Here is a 14,617-nt window from a genome sequence, read left to right on the forward strand (position 1 = left end):
TGTTCTGCTCTAAGTCCCCGAGAAGCCGGCGGCCGTGCACGCACCTGCCAGGATAAGGCGTCCGAGGTCGGGAGTCCACTTCTCCACTTCCTCGTTGGCTGCACGATATTTTCTTTGTCATTGCCAGTATCATAGGCAAATAGTGGGATTTTATTGCTGTCTTCATTTCTCTTATTGAGGTTGAACATACGTGTTTATTTGTATTTCTTCCGTTATGATAACTTGCTGCTATTTTTTGCTCACCCTTCCACCATCCTTCTCTTAGCGCCTTTTATATATTAACATACGGACCCTTGTTTTGTGTATTACCATTTTTTTCATGGTTTATTGTTTGCCTTTTAACGTGATTTATACTTGTTTTGAACAGCGTCATTGTTTTCGATTTTAAAATCTTTTCTTTTATGGTTTCTGCCGTTCGTGCCATGCTTGAAAGCCTTTTCCCACCTTTGCAATGTAGAAATAATCCCTGATGTTTTATCTATTATTATAGCTTCAGAATAATGATTTTTACACTTAACCACCTTAAATCCGTTTATAATTTAGTTTGACATGTGAGGAAGGGCTGTGACTCTGTTTCCAAATGCTTACACTTTCCTCCGTGTAATGATTGGGATGATTCTTTTATAGGAATGTCTTCTCTAGCCTGAACTCCTGGAAGACAAGGGTTGTGTGGTATTTGTCTTTGTGTCTTCAGCCCACAGTGTGGTTACTGATGTATAATAGGTGTTCCCACAGTACCTGTTGGTTGAACAAAAGAATAAACTCGGTACACACGGATTTCAAGCACTGAGTAGAACGTCCCCACAGAACAGGCTGCTCTCTCTGCATTGCCAACAGCACATCTGCAGGGATTTTTACAAGAGGGTTGATTCTAGTTAACTTGTTTTTAATATGTCTACTAAAAAACTTAAAATTGTACATGTGACATATTTCTATGGGACAGTACTGTTTTCAAGCCCTCTCTACCCTAAACCTACTTTCCCTTAATCCCACTTCACTTCCACCTGTCAAACATTTTAAAGAAGAAATAGAAATCGTTTGCCTTCACTTCTTCATCACCTGCTATTTTTTTATTTTATTGTGGTAACATCTATGTAACATAAAATTTGTCATTTTAACCATTTTTAGTACAATTCAATGGCATTAATTAGTTACAATGTCATGCTACCATCCCATCCATTGCCAGCATTTTTCTTCACCAAATATGGAAACTTGGTACCCATGAAGCAGTAACCCCCCCATCCCTCCTTCTCCCAGTCTAGTGTCTGTCTCTATGGATTTGATATTCTAGATTTTCCCATAAATGGAATCATACAATATTTCTGTTGATATAGACGGGCAAGATCTTTCAGCCCCGTCATGAAATTGAAGGAAGGAAGTGAATAACCAAACTCCAGTCCAGAGGGATCAGGGACACAGCAGGCAAAGCCAGGGCTGGTCCGAACAGATTCATCCAGCAAAGATCCAATGAGCCACTTTCAGATTCAGACAGTTTCTAACTTCCAAAAGCAGCCAAAGGAGGAGTAGCCAAAATTGCCAGCATCCTGTGCCCTTGTCCCACACACTCGAAAGGTTGTGATGTCTGCGCTGTGAGTTGGGACACCTTTGGAGCCTATGCCTGACTGCAGCTAAGCAGTTTTACAGTCTTCAGAAGGCTGTGTTCCGAGGGGGTGGCAGGAAGCCTTAGAACTCATCAGAGTCCTGGAGGCGATGAGAAACTGACTCATGATGGCCTCCTGGGGGGATGAGTAGCGAGTGGAAGACGGCCTTTAATTTGCCATCCTCTCCCATTCCTGGAGGATCACAAGGTATTCTGCCATCACTCAGATAGACTCAGGACCCCATCTTTGCTTACGTGGCCTGAGTAGACGCTTGACAGGACACATCACCTTCAGAAGGCTGTGGGGGAGCACCCCAGACCTCGGTGGCAGAAGGCACTGTGTCTTAGGCGATCCAGCCATTCTCTCTTTCCAATTTTCAGATTCTTGGGAGAGAATTCAGTTGTCCCAGCTTTGGTGTACAGCAGACACCTGCCCTATCAGCTGTGGCCAAGGGCAGGGTCACCATGAGTAGACGTGGCCTCTGGCCCTCTCCTGCATGCCCAGCAATTTTGGGGGATGGGCATCTCCCCCTTACGGCTCTACCCCCTTCTTTGAAGGAGTGCCATTCCCAGCTCTGTCCTCATCTGAGAGGGAAATGGACAGACATCTTTGAGGACAGAGCGTTTTATTCCTGTCTCCCAGGGCCCAGAACACAGTACGGGCTTACCAGGTATTTGTGTTGCCTGAATGACAGACAGTGTCAGCGTAACTCCAACCACAGACCATGTGGGCAGGGGGCAGATGTGAGATCCGGCCCCACTGAGGTTGGAACAGCTCTTAAAGGTACAATAAGCAGTTTGTGAGTCCAGTGATTAGTATTTGCAAACTATGTAAAGAGAAAAATAACGTCTAATGTAATACCCTTGTAGCTGCTTAAAGTTCATAATGTTAAGGAAACATCATGTGTGGGAATCTTCCGGCCCTTGGTTGAAAGTGTAAGCACAGACAGCATTGCTAGAGGGACCAGGGGATCCAGTCTGACCACAGGCTATCAAGGCCTGGCTCAGCTCATGCTGGCAAAAATGTTAAAGAAATATGCCCGCGGCCAATGGGGAGAGTATTATGGTCCCTTTCTCCTGATCCTTTAATGCTTCGAGGGCCACACAAGCATCAAGACCTCCCCCGAATCCTCCCGGCTCCCTGGGCCCAGCTGAACCACTCGAGTCCCCTCTGCCCGGCTGCGGGGGGCCCATGGGCAGGCAGGAGCATGGGCAGCCCTACAGCTTGGTGGGCTGTGGGAGAGTGAAGGGGCCGGGCCCGCTGGGCGGGGGCAGCACCAGGGGCAGTGAGTTGCTGCCCCGTTCGTGCCAGCATGTGTCCAGGATGGGGTAGAGCTTGCCCTGGAAGTCAGCCTGGAACGTGTACAGCGGCCGCAGGTCGTCGGGGCGGTCGGCATCGAAGAAGGTGAGCTCCCCCTGCTCGTAGTGCAAGTAAACCCCGACGCGGTGGGGGTGGCCGGCCACGGGCAGGGGCACCCGCGGGCAGCCAAAGGCCTCGTACACCCGGCCCTCCTTCAGCCCGATCAGCCACACGCCCTGCTCCGGGGACTTGTTCAGCTTGCCCTTGCGGCTGGCCGTGCCCTTGATGACCCCCAGGCGCCAGTCGCTCTTGCTGCCCACCACCACCTCCCAGTAGTGGCGGCCGCAGGAGAAGCCCCGGCTGGCCAGGACGCAGGTGCTATAGTCGAAGCGCTCGGGCTGGCTGGCGCGCCGCTGAGCCAGGAGCCCGCACTGCACCACCGTGTTGCCCTTGGAGAGCTCCAGGAGGGGGTGGGCGGTGGCGGGGTCCAGCTTCAGGGGCTCTGGGGCTAGGAAAGAGGCCAGAGGAGGTGCGTTGTTGAAGCCGCACAGAAAGCAGCAGGGAGGCTGCTCAGAGGCCCTGCGCTCGAGGGAAAGGAACGAGTCTGATTCAGGGTCCCGAAGGGGCCAGGCCCGGAGTCAGCACCAAAACGGTGGTTGCTGAATGAATAACTGATGCCTGAAGGGTGGAACAAAAACTGAGCCGAGGGATTCTGGTAAGGGAAATGGTGCAGACCTGCCCACCGACGGCAGAGATGCTGATGGAAGGAGCTGGAAGGCAGCCCGTCCCATGAGCGCTGCAGCTAAACTCTCGACCGCAGCTTCATTGGTTTCTTTGATACCCGAGGCAACCTATCAGCCATCAAAACTATCCCAACTGACTTCTTTGCCCAAAATACATGCAAATAAGACTCACTGTTCACTCACTGCAGGGTTTTTTCTTCCCCTCCCCCTTTTCTCTTACGCAAACCCCGTGGCTGCATTTGTTGGATGGCTCTCCCTTATGTACGAGTAAGCAGCTTGCTAGTAATAAATGACAAATATCTTTGTTATGTCTTGACAGAGTGGTAACTGCCATTTATAATTAAGCACTAAACTATCAACATCTAAGCACATATGCACATGAATATGTACATATATGCGTATATGCCCATACACCCATATATGTCTGTATACAAACACGTGAACAGCCCCTCTGTACAGAGGAAGCACCTGCAGCTCAGAGAGCTTAAGCAACTGGCCCCAATCCCCCAGCCAGCGAGAGACGGAGCTGAGCTTGACCCCAAGCTGTTTGGTGGAACCCCAGACCCGTGGTCTCACCTCAGCCCTATGCCAACCTCCCTTGAGTCCTCTGTAGCTTAGACTCCTCCTGATAGGATGGCTGGTCCCCCCACCCCGCGGCAGCCTGCAGGAGGAGGATGGCCTAGGACCTCACCTGGCAGAACTTTGCGGAAAAGCCTCTTCCACACCGTCAGCTTGATGTCGGCCTGGTGGAGGCCTGGCTTGAAGGACACCGGGCTGAACACGCCTTCCGCCGGCCGGGCCTGCTGCAGCTCTGCTCTGGGGGCGGCGGTGACAGTGGGGAGGGGGGCGCTGTGTGTCCTTCGCCCTGCCCAGCCTGTCATCACCCCCACGGAAACCCACCCAGGCGAGTCCACAGCTCAAGGGCTGTGCATTCAAGGCGCCACACTGCCTGCCCTCCCCCCACCGCGCCCTGTTTTAGAGACCCAGCTGTTTCCAGCAAGAGGAGGCACTGCACGATGGGTCCCACCCCAGGCCGCCAAAGGGTGGGCCACTCTGGATTGGGCGGGGCAGAGATGGAGCGGACACCTGCTCCCAGCTGTGCCACCCCATCCCCTGTCTGTTCAGTGAAACCAATGCCTCTTACCCAAACTGCCCTTAGGCCAGAAAGGAATTTGAGAGAACAAACAGACTCTCATAAACAGGGTCTGAGGATGGCTCAGGAACTGCGTGGACTGTGAACTTGTTGGGTTCCAGACCCTTTCCGCCATTCCTAGCGCTCATTTCCAGGCCCCTCATTCTGCCCAGCACCCATTCCCCTATCTCCCTGCATCCCACCTGCCACCCCAGCAATAACGAACTTCCTAGAACACGTCAGAGGCGGCTGCTCCCCCGGAGCTCTCACCTGGAGGCCATGGAGGGGTAATTCTGTAAGACAAGAGGGACAGGGGTCAGGGCAGGGGTCAGGGCAGGGGAGGAGCTGCTGGGAAGCAGGGCCCGGGGGGGCCCCTTGGCGAGGGGGGCACGCTGCCTTCCACTCACCCGGATGAAGTCGTGGTGGCTCTCGTGGCCCAGCTGCTCCAGCCCCCGCTCGGCCTGGCCCAGCCGCTCCAGGGCCCCCCGGGCATGCTCCAGCTGCATGTCCAGGGAAGCCACGAGGCCGCGGGCGTGGGCCTCCACCCCCCGCAGGCAGCGCGCCTTCTCCTCGTCCACCAGCTGGTGCAGCTCCTGGAACTCGCGGCGGATCACCCAGCTGAAGACATCTGACTCGTTCTGGGGTGGCGAGGGGGGCTGTCACCCCGGGGCCTGGCAGCTCCGCCCTTCTGGGGCCCACCTGACTCTGCTCCTGGCACCTGAGCCCCAGGGGAGGCCGTATGGGCTGACCCTTCCTTGCCACAGTGTTCAAACCGGGCTCGGAGACCCCTGGATGTTTTAGGGAGAGGTGGCCGTGGGGGGAGGGCAATCGGTGGCAGAGGAGACCCCAGATCCCCGACTCCCCTTTCGAACAGAGTGGCTCCTCTGTGCCTGTTTTAAGAATTAAATGTGCATATCAGATTCTTCCCCCCCACCCCCACCCCACAGGGTTCCACAACTGGAGAAACTGAGAGGCCCTGGGAGCACGGGCTTTGGAGGGAGAGTGATGAGGACTCGCTGTGAGCCCCTGAGCTCTGCCCCCACCACCCAGGGAGGTTCCATCCCCCCTTTCAAAGGTGCCAAGGGTTAAATGAGAATGGGAGGATTCTGGATCTCCTGGTGCTGGCCCCCCCACCCCCACCCCGTTACAGCTGCCTTAGGGCCCAGTCTCCACCCCACCCACCGCCACCCAAGCCCCAGGGTGCTGTCATTTGGAGAAGGCAGACAGCGTCACCCACAGGTCCCCTGGCCTCTCCAGGAGGCCCATACCTCCCAGCCAGGGAAGGGCACATGGTGAGTCCCCTCTACAGTTGGGAAGGTCAGATAGACACAGGTGGCGGGGGGTGGGGAGAGTCATGCCCACAGCTTGGGGACTCAAGTTCTGGGTTATCTCAGTCCCAAGGACACGGAGGACAAAAGCCAGCTTGGAGCCAGGCCCGACAGCTGGGTTGGATTCTCCTAAGGGATTTGCACTGGCCCACCCAACCCGGGAATGCTTTGAGTTGTGGCCTAGGTGGAAGGCCCGGGTTTCTCTGCAGGACAGACAAGAGCACGGCTGCAGGGCGTAAAGGTGGCCCGTCCCGGGGCAGGGCAGGGGCTCGCTCACGGCGATGCGGGTCCTGTTGTTCACCAGTCTGGCAATCTGCTCCTCCGCCTTCTTCTGCTCCTGCTGCAGGCTGCAGATGAGCGTCGCCAGCTCCTCCTGGAGGCAGCATGCCAGGCCGCTGAGCGGCTGAGCCCCGCACCCATCTGGGGCCCCGCGGCCCCCCCAGGCCCCACCCTGCTTGACGGTATTCCCAGTGGGACCCGGAGGGGCACATCGTGTTGTGCGCCCCCGAAAAAAACCATGTTCTTAATCCTAACCCACGTTGCTGGGGTAGGAGCTCTTGAAGATGTTATGTGAAGTTCAGGCGTGGCCCAACTGAGTGAGGGTGGGTCTTCGGATGGCTGGAGGCCTTTCCAAGTAGAAGAAATTCAGACACAGGAGAGAGAGCTGCAGGGAGGAGCTGGAAGGTGGGAGCCAACAGAACCCGGTCAAAAAAGGAGAGGGCCATATGACCAGAAGGCCAAGGAGCCCGAGGATTCCTGACGAGCCAGAACGTCCTCCAGCCTCTGTACCCGTGAGCCAATAAATGCCCCTTGTTAAGCATAAACAGCACCCACGTGTGGTCTTTTTCATAGCAGCTGGAAAACTAAGATACCAGGGTAGGAACCAGAGTATCCCAGCATCCCAGGTGCCCAGGATCCCCAAAGCAGGATCTCCCCCTAAGATAATTCAAGAATATTCCATATGGTCTGCAGGAATGGCTAGCGCAGGGGAGGACCACGATGCCGTCCCTCCTGGAGACATGCAGAGAGACATACTAAACGTGACAGCCGCCAGAAGTCAGCACACAACATCCTAGAGTGCTGCCTGTCAACCCGGAACTGGTCCAGCACGCCACAGCACCGCCAGGTAAATGCTCTGGTCACCGCACATTCAGAGTCTGTGGGCATTTGAGCAAGAGTCCTCCCAAACAGGCTGGCCCCAAGGGAAGCCAATTCTAGGGCAAATGGTGCATACAGTGGCACAGGCTAAAGCTGGTGGCTCCCTACAAAGACTGAATTCACCCCCAGCAGGCTGGGAATCAGCCTGGGTTTTTTTTTGGGGGGGGGGTGCTGAACAAAACTCACCAGTCCCAAATCTGACCCAGCCTTCGAGGTACACACCAGCACCACCTGGACACCTGCCCACGTAGCTCTACCCCTTGAGCAGAGCTCCCACTGGTTTGTGCCCACAGAAGGTACAGACTTGGGCTGAGATAGTTCCCAAGCAGAGGCCAGCTTGCACAGGCTTTCTGGAAGAGAGCTGAATGAAATGCAAAGCAAGCTCCGGGATAAATGGACACGGAGGCCATGCTCTGGATACCGAGGCGCTCCAAATATCTCACAGCAGCCCAAGAAGGACCTTCCAATGGTGACCCTCCTGAGGCAGAGAGAGATGGACTGGTCCCTTCCCCTCAACTTGGCCACTGCAAGAGGAAACTGAATTACACAGGGGGAAAAAAAAAAAAACATGAAAGCATCTCAAGGTCTCCATAAACAGGGAGGCACATAAGGGGTCAGATATGGAACATACCCTGGTTGCATCACGGAGCACAGCTTTGGGATTTACAAAACCCAAAGCCCAAACTGTCTCCAGCTGGGGTCCCGGCTCCCAGGCTGAACCGCCGAGCAGGCCCCCAGCCTGTCTCCTCGGCTCCTGGGCAGCCCTTCCTGCTAACAAAACTCGGACTCGATTTCATCCTGCTGCAACTTGGCGTCCTTCCACCTTCTCCTAAAACTACTCTTGCCAAGATCTTCTTTCCTGACTGCTGAATCCGACAGGGCCTTTTCCATCCCTCATCAGCAACTTGACACAAGTGATCTCCATCCTAAGGTGCCCTATTTCTCTGAGCTGCACATGCAGCCAGTATCCCTCTCCTTCCCCCTGTGTCGCTTATTTCTGTCCCTTGAGGGGGAGGTTCTCGCTCCGTACTCAAATCTTAAAACCTGGGCCCCTCGGGGTTGCGGGGTTGCGGGCAGCGTCTCCCTTTGTCATTCTAAACCCTCCTGGCTAGTCTTCTCCTCGCCCCCGCCCCCTGCCCCACACCCGGTGGCTTCAGATCCCGCTCGTATTTGAATGACTCCAAATCTCTTCCCTCCAACCTGGCCTCTTCTCCTGTTCTCCAGACTCCTTTACCTGACTGGCCCGTTGGATGCTTCCTCCCTTGGGAATGTCCCTCAGGGATCCCCCTTCCCCCATTTCCATGCCTGATTCTCCTCCTGTGTCCCTCTGTCTAAGCGAGGGGAACATGCCCAGATTACTGACCTGGGGGAGTCAATGTCAACTCGGTCCCCCCCTCACCCCCGCATTCCCTCATCAGGGTGTTTTTCTACCTTCTAAATATCTCCAGAGTCGGCCCAGTTCTCCCTCCCTCGGCCCACTTGCTTAGTTCCCGACACCCTCTTATCTTGCTCCTGCCCTTGCAGTTTGTCCTCTGGCCACATCGCACCCCACTTCAAACCCTCCAGTGCCCCCTCCATGCCTCCTGAATAAATCCCAAGTCTCTTCAAGTGGGCTGCCTCTCTTGCCCCTTCTCCCTTCACCTCGCTCTCCTCCTCTAGTTTTATGGCACCACTTTTTTCTCCCCAAATGTGCTGTGCTAGGTTTTGCCTCCTGGTCTTTTGCACATGCTATCTTCAGGCTTGGAATGCGTCCCCACTCTTCTCTTCCTGTCAAGTCCTCCCGGTCATCCAGGTCTCAGCTTAGTGGAGCACTGCCTCCAGGAAGCCTTCCCAGACCACCTGACACCATATCAGACCCCTGCTCTGGGAGCTCTCACCAATGCCTCTGTTTAACCTCTCTCCCAGACCCCAGGCTAGCGGGGTGGGGGTCTGGGGGAGGAGGGAGCACTAGCCTACTGTAGTACTGCAGCACACAGCACAGCCCCTCACACATCCCGGTGCCCGAGCCCAGGGCACTCAGCCCAGGAAAACTCTGGAACAACTCACGGTGGGCCCCTCTGCCCACCCACCTTCCTACACTCTCTTTTTCCTGCCCCCCTCCCACGATGACAAGCACACCTCAGGACCTCTCCTGTCCTTCCTTGATTTCTTGGCAGTGGAAAACAAACTGGCCTCAGTTTGAGTCCTGGCTCTGCCATTTACAAAGGGTTTAACCTTGGAAAAGACCTTCGCCTTCTCTGAGCCTCAGTTTCCTCATTTGTAATATACGATAATAACCCTGCCTGAGTTGTCCCATAGGATAGATCTGAGTTCTTAAAGGAAATCGGGGAGGTGGCACTGTTTTGGACACCATGGACCAGCATCCAATGACCTTGGACCTGGGTTGGCATTATTATTATTGTTATTGAATGCTGTTTCCTTAGATCTGGGCAGGAAGTAATCGATTTGACAATACTATGAGCTGCTTCAGGTGCTGGGAGCCAGCAGGGAGCCAAACAGAGAATGGCCCTGCCTCATGCACCTACCTGATGGTACGTTCAGGGGAGCATGCAAGAAATAAGACCAGTCAAGCCTGGGAAGGGGCCCGCAAGCTGTGCAGTGGGTTGCTGTAAAGCAGCTGGTTTTAGCATATGCTCAACTGGGAATGAATAAATGAATGAATGAATGCTCTCAAGAGCTCTCTGCTCCATCACAGGGATGGAGGGAAACTGAGTCCTGGCCCCAGGACCCTTCCTCTGTGCCGAGCCCCTCCTTCCGGCCAAGCACCCCCACCCCACCCTACCTCCCCAGCAGCTTCCCACCTTCATGCGGCTGTAGACGGTGGGGACGGGGGTGACCCGGTGGTGCTGGTGGGAGCCCAGCAGGCCGCAGAGGCCGCAGATGAGCTCCTGGTCCTTCTCGCAGAAGAGGCTGAGCGGGTTTCGGTGGTGCGCGCACACCTTGGGCTCCGGGTCCCCGGGGAGCCGCAGGGCTTCGATTACCCGCGCCAGGGAGACGTTGGGTGGGGAGCTGCTGCTGTCCACCGCCCGCCGGCACTCAGGGCAGCGTAGCTCGGCGTCCAGGTGGCGGGACAGGGCGACCAGGCAGCCCTTGCAGTAGGAGTGGCCGCACTGGAGCATCAGGGGCTCCTTGAAGACCTCCAGGCAGATGGGGCACTGGAGCGGGTCCTCCAGCTCGGGGACGCTCACCTGCCCAGCCATGCGCACTGCCCAGGCTGAAACACAGCACGGGGGGAGGGGGGCCTGCTCTCTCCCCTCCCTCTGCCCAGAGTGCGTCCCAAAGCTCCCAACCCCCAGGGGTGGCTGGGATGCTCTAGGGAAGGCTGCTGGTCCTGGGTTCCATCCCTAAGCACCTAAGATCTCGTGCCTGTTTCCCCATTTTAAATGAGAAAATGGTCCCTTAGAAATAAATGACTCCAAATTTTGTACTCAGCTTTGGAGGTAAACCAGAAAGGAATCATCTGGAAGAGACATTGATAACCCAAGCCCCAGCCCCGGCAGGCATCCTGGCCAGAACTGGGTAGCAAAACCAAGCAAAGGTCACTGCAGGGAATTACTACTGGTCCTTCCCACCTTCTCAAACTTTTGAGACCTCCCGAGAGCATCATTATGACTGGAGATTCCTGAGTCCCACCCTCAGGGTTCTGAGGCCCAGAACTTTGCATTTTTAATAGACACCGGCAGGGAATACTAAAGCATTAGACCTGGGAGGGCGCTACCCTAACCTTCTGCCCAGCCCCAGGTGGAGAACGACACAGGGCAGTAGGTGCAGGGGGAGCCCAGACGTGGTCCTACCTGGCTCTCACGGTCCTCTGAGCCTTCCCCCCAGGCCTTCCCTTCTTCCCAGGGTGGGCCAGCAGCAGCGGGATCTGGGGAACGCAGTGTACCCCACCGAGCCTCTGCCCCTTTCTTCCTCCGCTTTCCCTTTCCCAGCAGCACCCCCGTGTCCTCAAGGTCACTGGTATCAGGTGGAGAAACCTGGAGCAATCACGGGACTGGGTGACAGCTTCTGCCCGGGCCAGCGCTGATAACTGCTCACTTATGTTCTGGGGCGGGGGTGGGGGTGGGGGGCCGAGAGGGACCGCGCATGCAGCTACACCTTGCAAACTCCAAACGGGAGGGGACACATGCCTCAACAGAATTCTTTCTGAATCATGACTTTCTTTTTTTTTTGGTGGCATTTTGAAGGTATTTTAAAAATCTGATTTACTTAGATTTTTAAAATTGAGGTAGAACATCTACAAAGAGCACAAATCTGAAGTCCACAGTTTGACATGCACTTCACATTTGTATACTTACCCTCAAGGTCAAGATGTAGAACTTTTCTGGCACCCTGGAGGCTCCCTGTACCTCCTGCCAAGTAGCACCCCTTAATATGGGCAGCTGCTTTCCTGACATCATCATTGTAGATTGTCGGGGCTTCTTTCCGAATTTGATGTAAATAGAATCATATGGTATGCATTTTTTTGTACCTGGCTTCTTTCACTCGACAGTATTTAATTGTGAACCTTTTCATGTGAAGTCTTTCAAAGATTTAGAAGTTCAGTCGCATTGCACTATGCAGCTACTGAATATCATGGTCACAATATATATGTACATATTAATATATATCATGGGGGTGCGGTGGGAATTGCTATGGAAAAGACAGAAACACTCAAAGGGAGTTCTAAGGACAGCGGGTCACAGCCCTGTCCACTCTAACTGCCAACAGGAGGAGGTCTCAGCCCCAGTGACAAGCAAGGCCAAGGTTTGGGAAAGGCAGGTTTTAGGCACATTTGACTTATTACTTGAACAAATGCTTACCGAGACCCTGCTATGTTCAAGCACTGTATTGGTGGTGAGTAGAGAACACGACAGACCAAGTCCTTTAGAGTGTCCAGGACAGTGACGATGTAGTGGTATTAGGTATGGAATCCCTAAATAAACAAGAGAATATAATCACGTTGAATGCTATTCAAAAAGTCAACAGAGTGATCCGAAAAAGGGAACGGGGTGGTGGGTTGCATGAGATGCCACTTTAGATGGAGGGGAAAGATACAAAGAAGCCAGTCACATGGAAGTTTGCAGCCCAGGCAGTGGAGAGGGGCTGGCAGGTGCAAAGGTCCTGGGCTTGGAAAGACTTGGTATCGCCGAGATACCAAAGTGGAGACCTGGGTAGCTGGAGCATGGCACACGAGAGGGGACATCAGGAGATGAACTCTGAGGGGTTGGCAGGGAAGGCCCTATCGGCCAGGGCGAAGCGTTCAAATCTCATTCAAGGGCAATGGAAGCTACTGCATGGCTTTAAGCAAGGGGGTTTTATATTTTTCAGAGATCTCTCTGGTTGCTGTTGAGTCCACGGATTGGGGTGTCTTGGGCACCTGGGTGGATGGGTGGCGGTGCCAATTCCCAAAGATTAGTGAAGATCAGAGTGGAAAAGGGAGATGAGAAAATCCAGAGTTGGATGCCAGGGGACATCCAGGTGAAGCAGTGATTAGCCAGCAGTCTTTAGCCTTCAGCAAGAACAGAGGGGCCTGTTAAAGCACAGCTGGTTGGGTCCTGTCTGTTGAGTTCCTGTTTCGGGAGGACAGGGATAGATCCAACAATCTGTATTTCTAGTAAGTTCCCAGGTAACACTGGTGCTCCCGGTCTGGGGACAGCATTCTGAGATCTAGTGGGGTAGGATACTGGACTCTGGCATCTGGGCCCTGGAGCTGAATTCAGAGCGGCCCGAGGCTGGCTGACATGGGTCACCTGTGGAGACATACGGGAAGGGCTGGAGTCTCCCAGCGAGTGAGGACAGACAAGGAAGGACAGAGGGCCAAGGAGGGGGCTCTGGTTGCCAAAGGCAAGAAGAGGATGCCTGAGAAGGAACAGCCAGCGAGGTCAGAGGGAAACAAGAAGAGAGTGGTAACCAGGAAGCTGTGGTAGGAAGAAGGGCCAAAGATATCCACACCCTGACCCCTGGCACCTGGGTAGAGGTGACATGATATGACAAAGGGGCTTTGCAGGTGCGAATAATGTCACAGACCTGAATTCCTTGGGTGGCCCAATCTAACCACATGAGACCTCAAAAGCAGAAAACTTTCTCTGGCCAGAGTTAGAGAGATGCTGCAGAAGGAAAAGTCAGAGAGAGCCCAAGCATGAGAACGATTTGACAAGCTGCTGCTGGCTAGGAGATGTCGGAGCCAGCATACAAGGACAGCAGAGAGGCCTCTAGGAGCTAAGGGTGGCCAAGGAGACAGGGACCTCAAGCCCAGAGCCGCAACCAGCTTGGAAGCGGATCCTTCCCCAGATCTCCCAGGAAGGAGTGGAGCCCCGCCGAGGCCTTGACTTTAGCCCAGTGAAACCAGCAAAGCTTCAGACCTAACATGGGTGTCTTTTTAAGCCACCAACTTTGCAGTAATTTGGTAGGATAGTGATAGAAAACAAATACCCGAAATCGAGAGAAGAAAAGTGTTAGAAGGGCAGAGAGGTCAAATGTCATTTGTCAAACGTCCTCTGGAGTCGGATAAACCAAGGACAGAGAGGTGTCTGATGGATCTGGCAACAAGAGCAGTCTCCACGTATGGGGCGGGGGAAGGTAGCAGTGACGTGGGTTACAGAGATGGGCACAAAGAAGTCGAAAAGCATTTGCGGCAGCTCTTCCCAGAAGTTTTTCTGAGAAAAGTAGGAATCGGGCCATCCGCAGCAGGAGCGTGACGCGGGCTGAAGGGAGACTTGTTCGTTTTAAGGTGGGAGCTTTCCGGACAGGTATGAGCTGAAGGAAATGATGCCACAGTCAAGGCAAGACTGATGGGGTGGGGGGGAGTGGCAGCCAAGCGAGGGAAGCCCTTGAGTGGGCAAGAGGGGAAGGATCCAGGGAGCGAGCCCACAGAAGGGAGCAAGGGGCCGGTCTTCCTTCACAACAGGAGAAAGCAGGTGCAGCGGATCTTGTGGATGTGGCTGCGGGAAGATGAGAGATGTCATATCCATGTGCTCCCCCCGCCCCCCGAGCTAAGATCCGGGAAGTCTGGTGTTAAAGCCCACATGGGGCCTGAGTTTCTGCAGAACCCAACGAGGAAGGGGGCTGAAAACGTAACCCTCGGCCTTGCGGCCTCAGCTTACTTGGAGGCAGTGCCCGCCATGTGCTTCCCGCGCCCCGCACGCATCCAGGGCGATCCACACCCGCCACGTGCTCCCGCGACCGCCCGCCCCGCACGCGCCTGCCGCGTCCCGCCCCCGCACGCATCCAGGGCAAGCCACACCCGCCACGTGCTTCCGCACCCGCCCACGCGCACTCGCCTGCCGCGCCCCGCCCCGCCCCGCACGCGCCTGCCGCGCCCCGCCCCGCACTCGCCTGCTGCGCCCCGCCCCGCCCCGCCCCGCACGCGCCCCG

The 14,617-nt window shown here is 55.0% G+C and overlaps 1 protein-coding gene across 1 annotated transcript; it reads right to left on the bottom strand.

Annotated features, from left to right (window-relative positions):
- Positions 1-2,818: 2,818 nt before the first annotated feature.
- TRIM50 (tripartite motif containing 50) lies at positions 2,819-10,461 on the bottom strand. Its single transcript, XM_077140204.1, has 6 exons — positions 10,063-10,461; positions 6,381-6,476; positions 5,183-5,413; positions 5,046-5,068; positions 4,335-4,459; positions 2,819-3,408 (listed from the first exon to the last, which is right to left on the bottom strand). Exons 1-6 carry the CDS (start codon positions 10,459-10,461, stop codon positions 2,819-2,821), a joined length of 1,464 nt encoding a protein of 487 aa, XP_076996319.1.
- Between the last annotated feature and the right edge of the window lie 4,156 nt (positions 10,462-14,617).

This window comes from Tamandua tetradactyla, chromosome 23 (genome assembly GCF_023851605.1).
Source record: "Tamandua tetradactyla isolate mTamTet1 chromosome 23, mTamTet1.pri, whole genome shotgun sequence".
Lineage (NCBI taxonomy): Eukaryota > Metazoa > Chordata > Mammalia > Pilosa > Myrmecophagidae > Tamandua > Tamandua tetradactyla.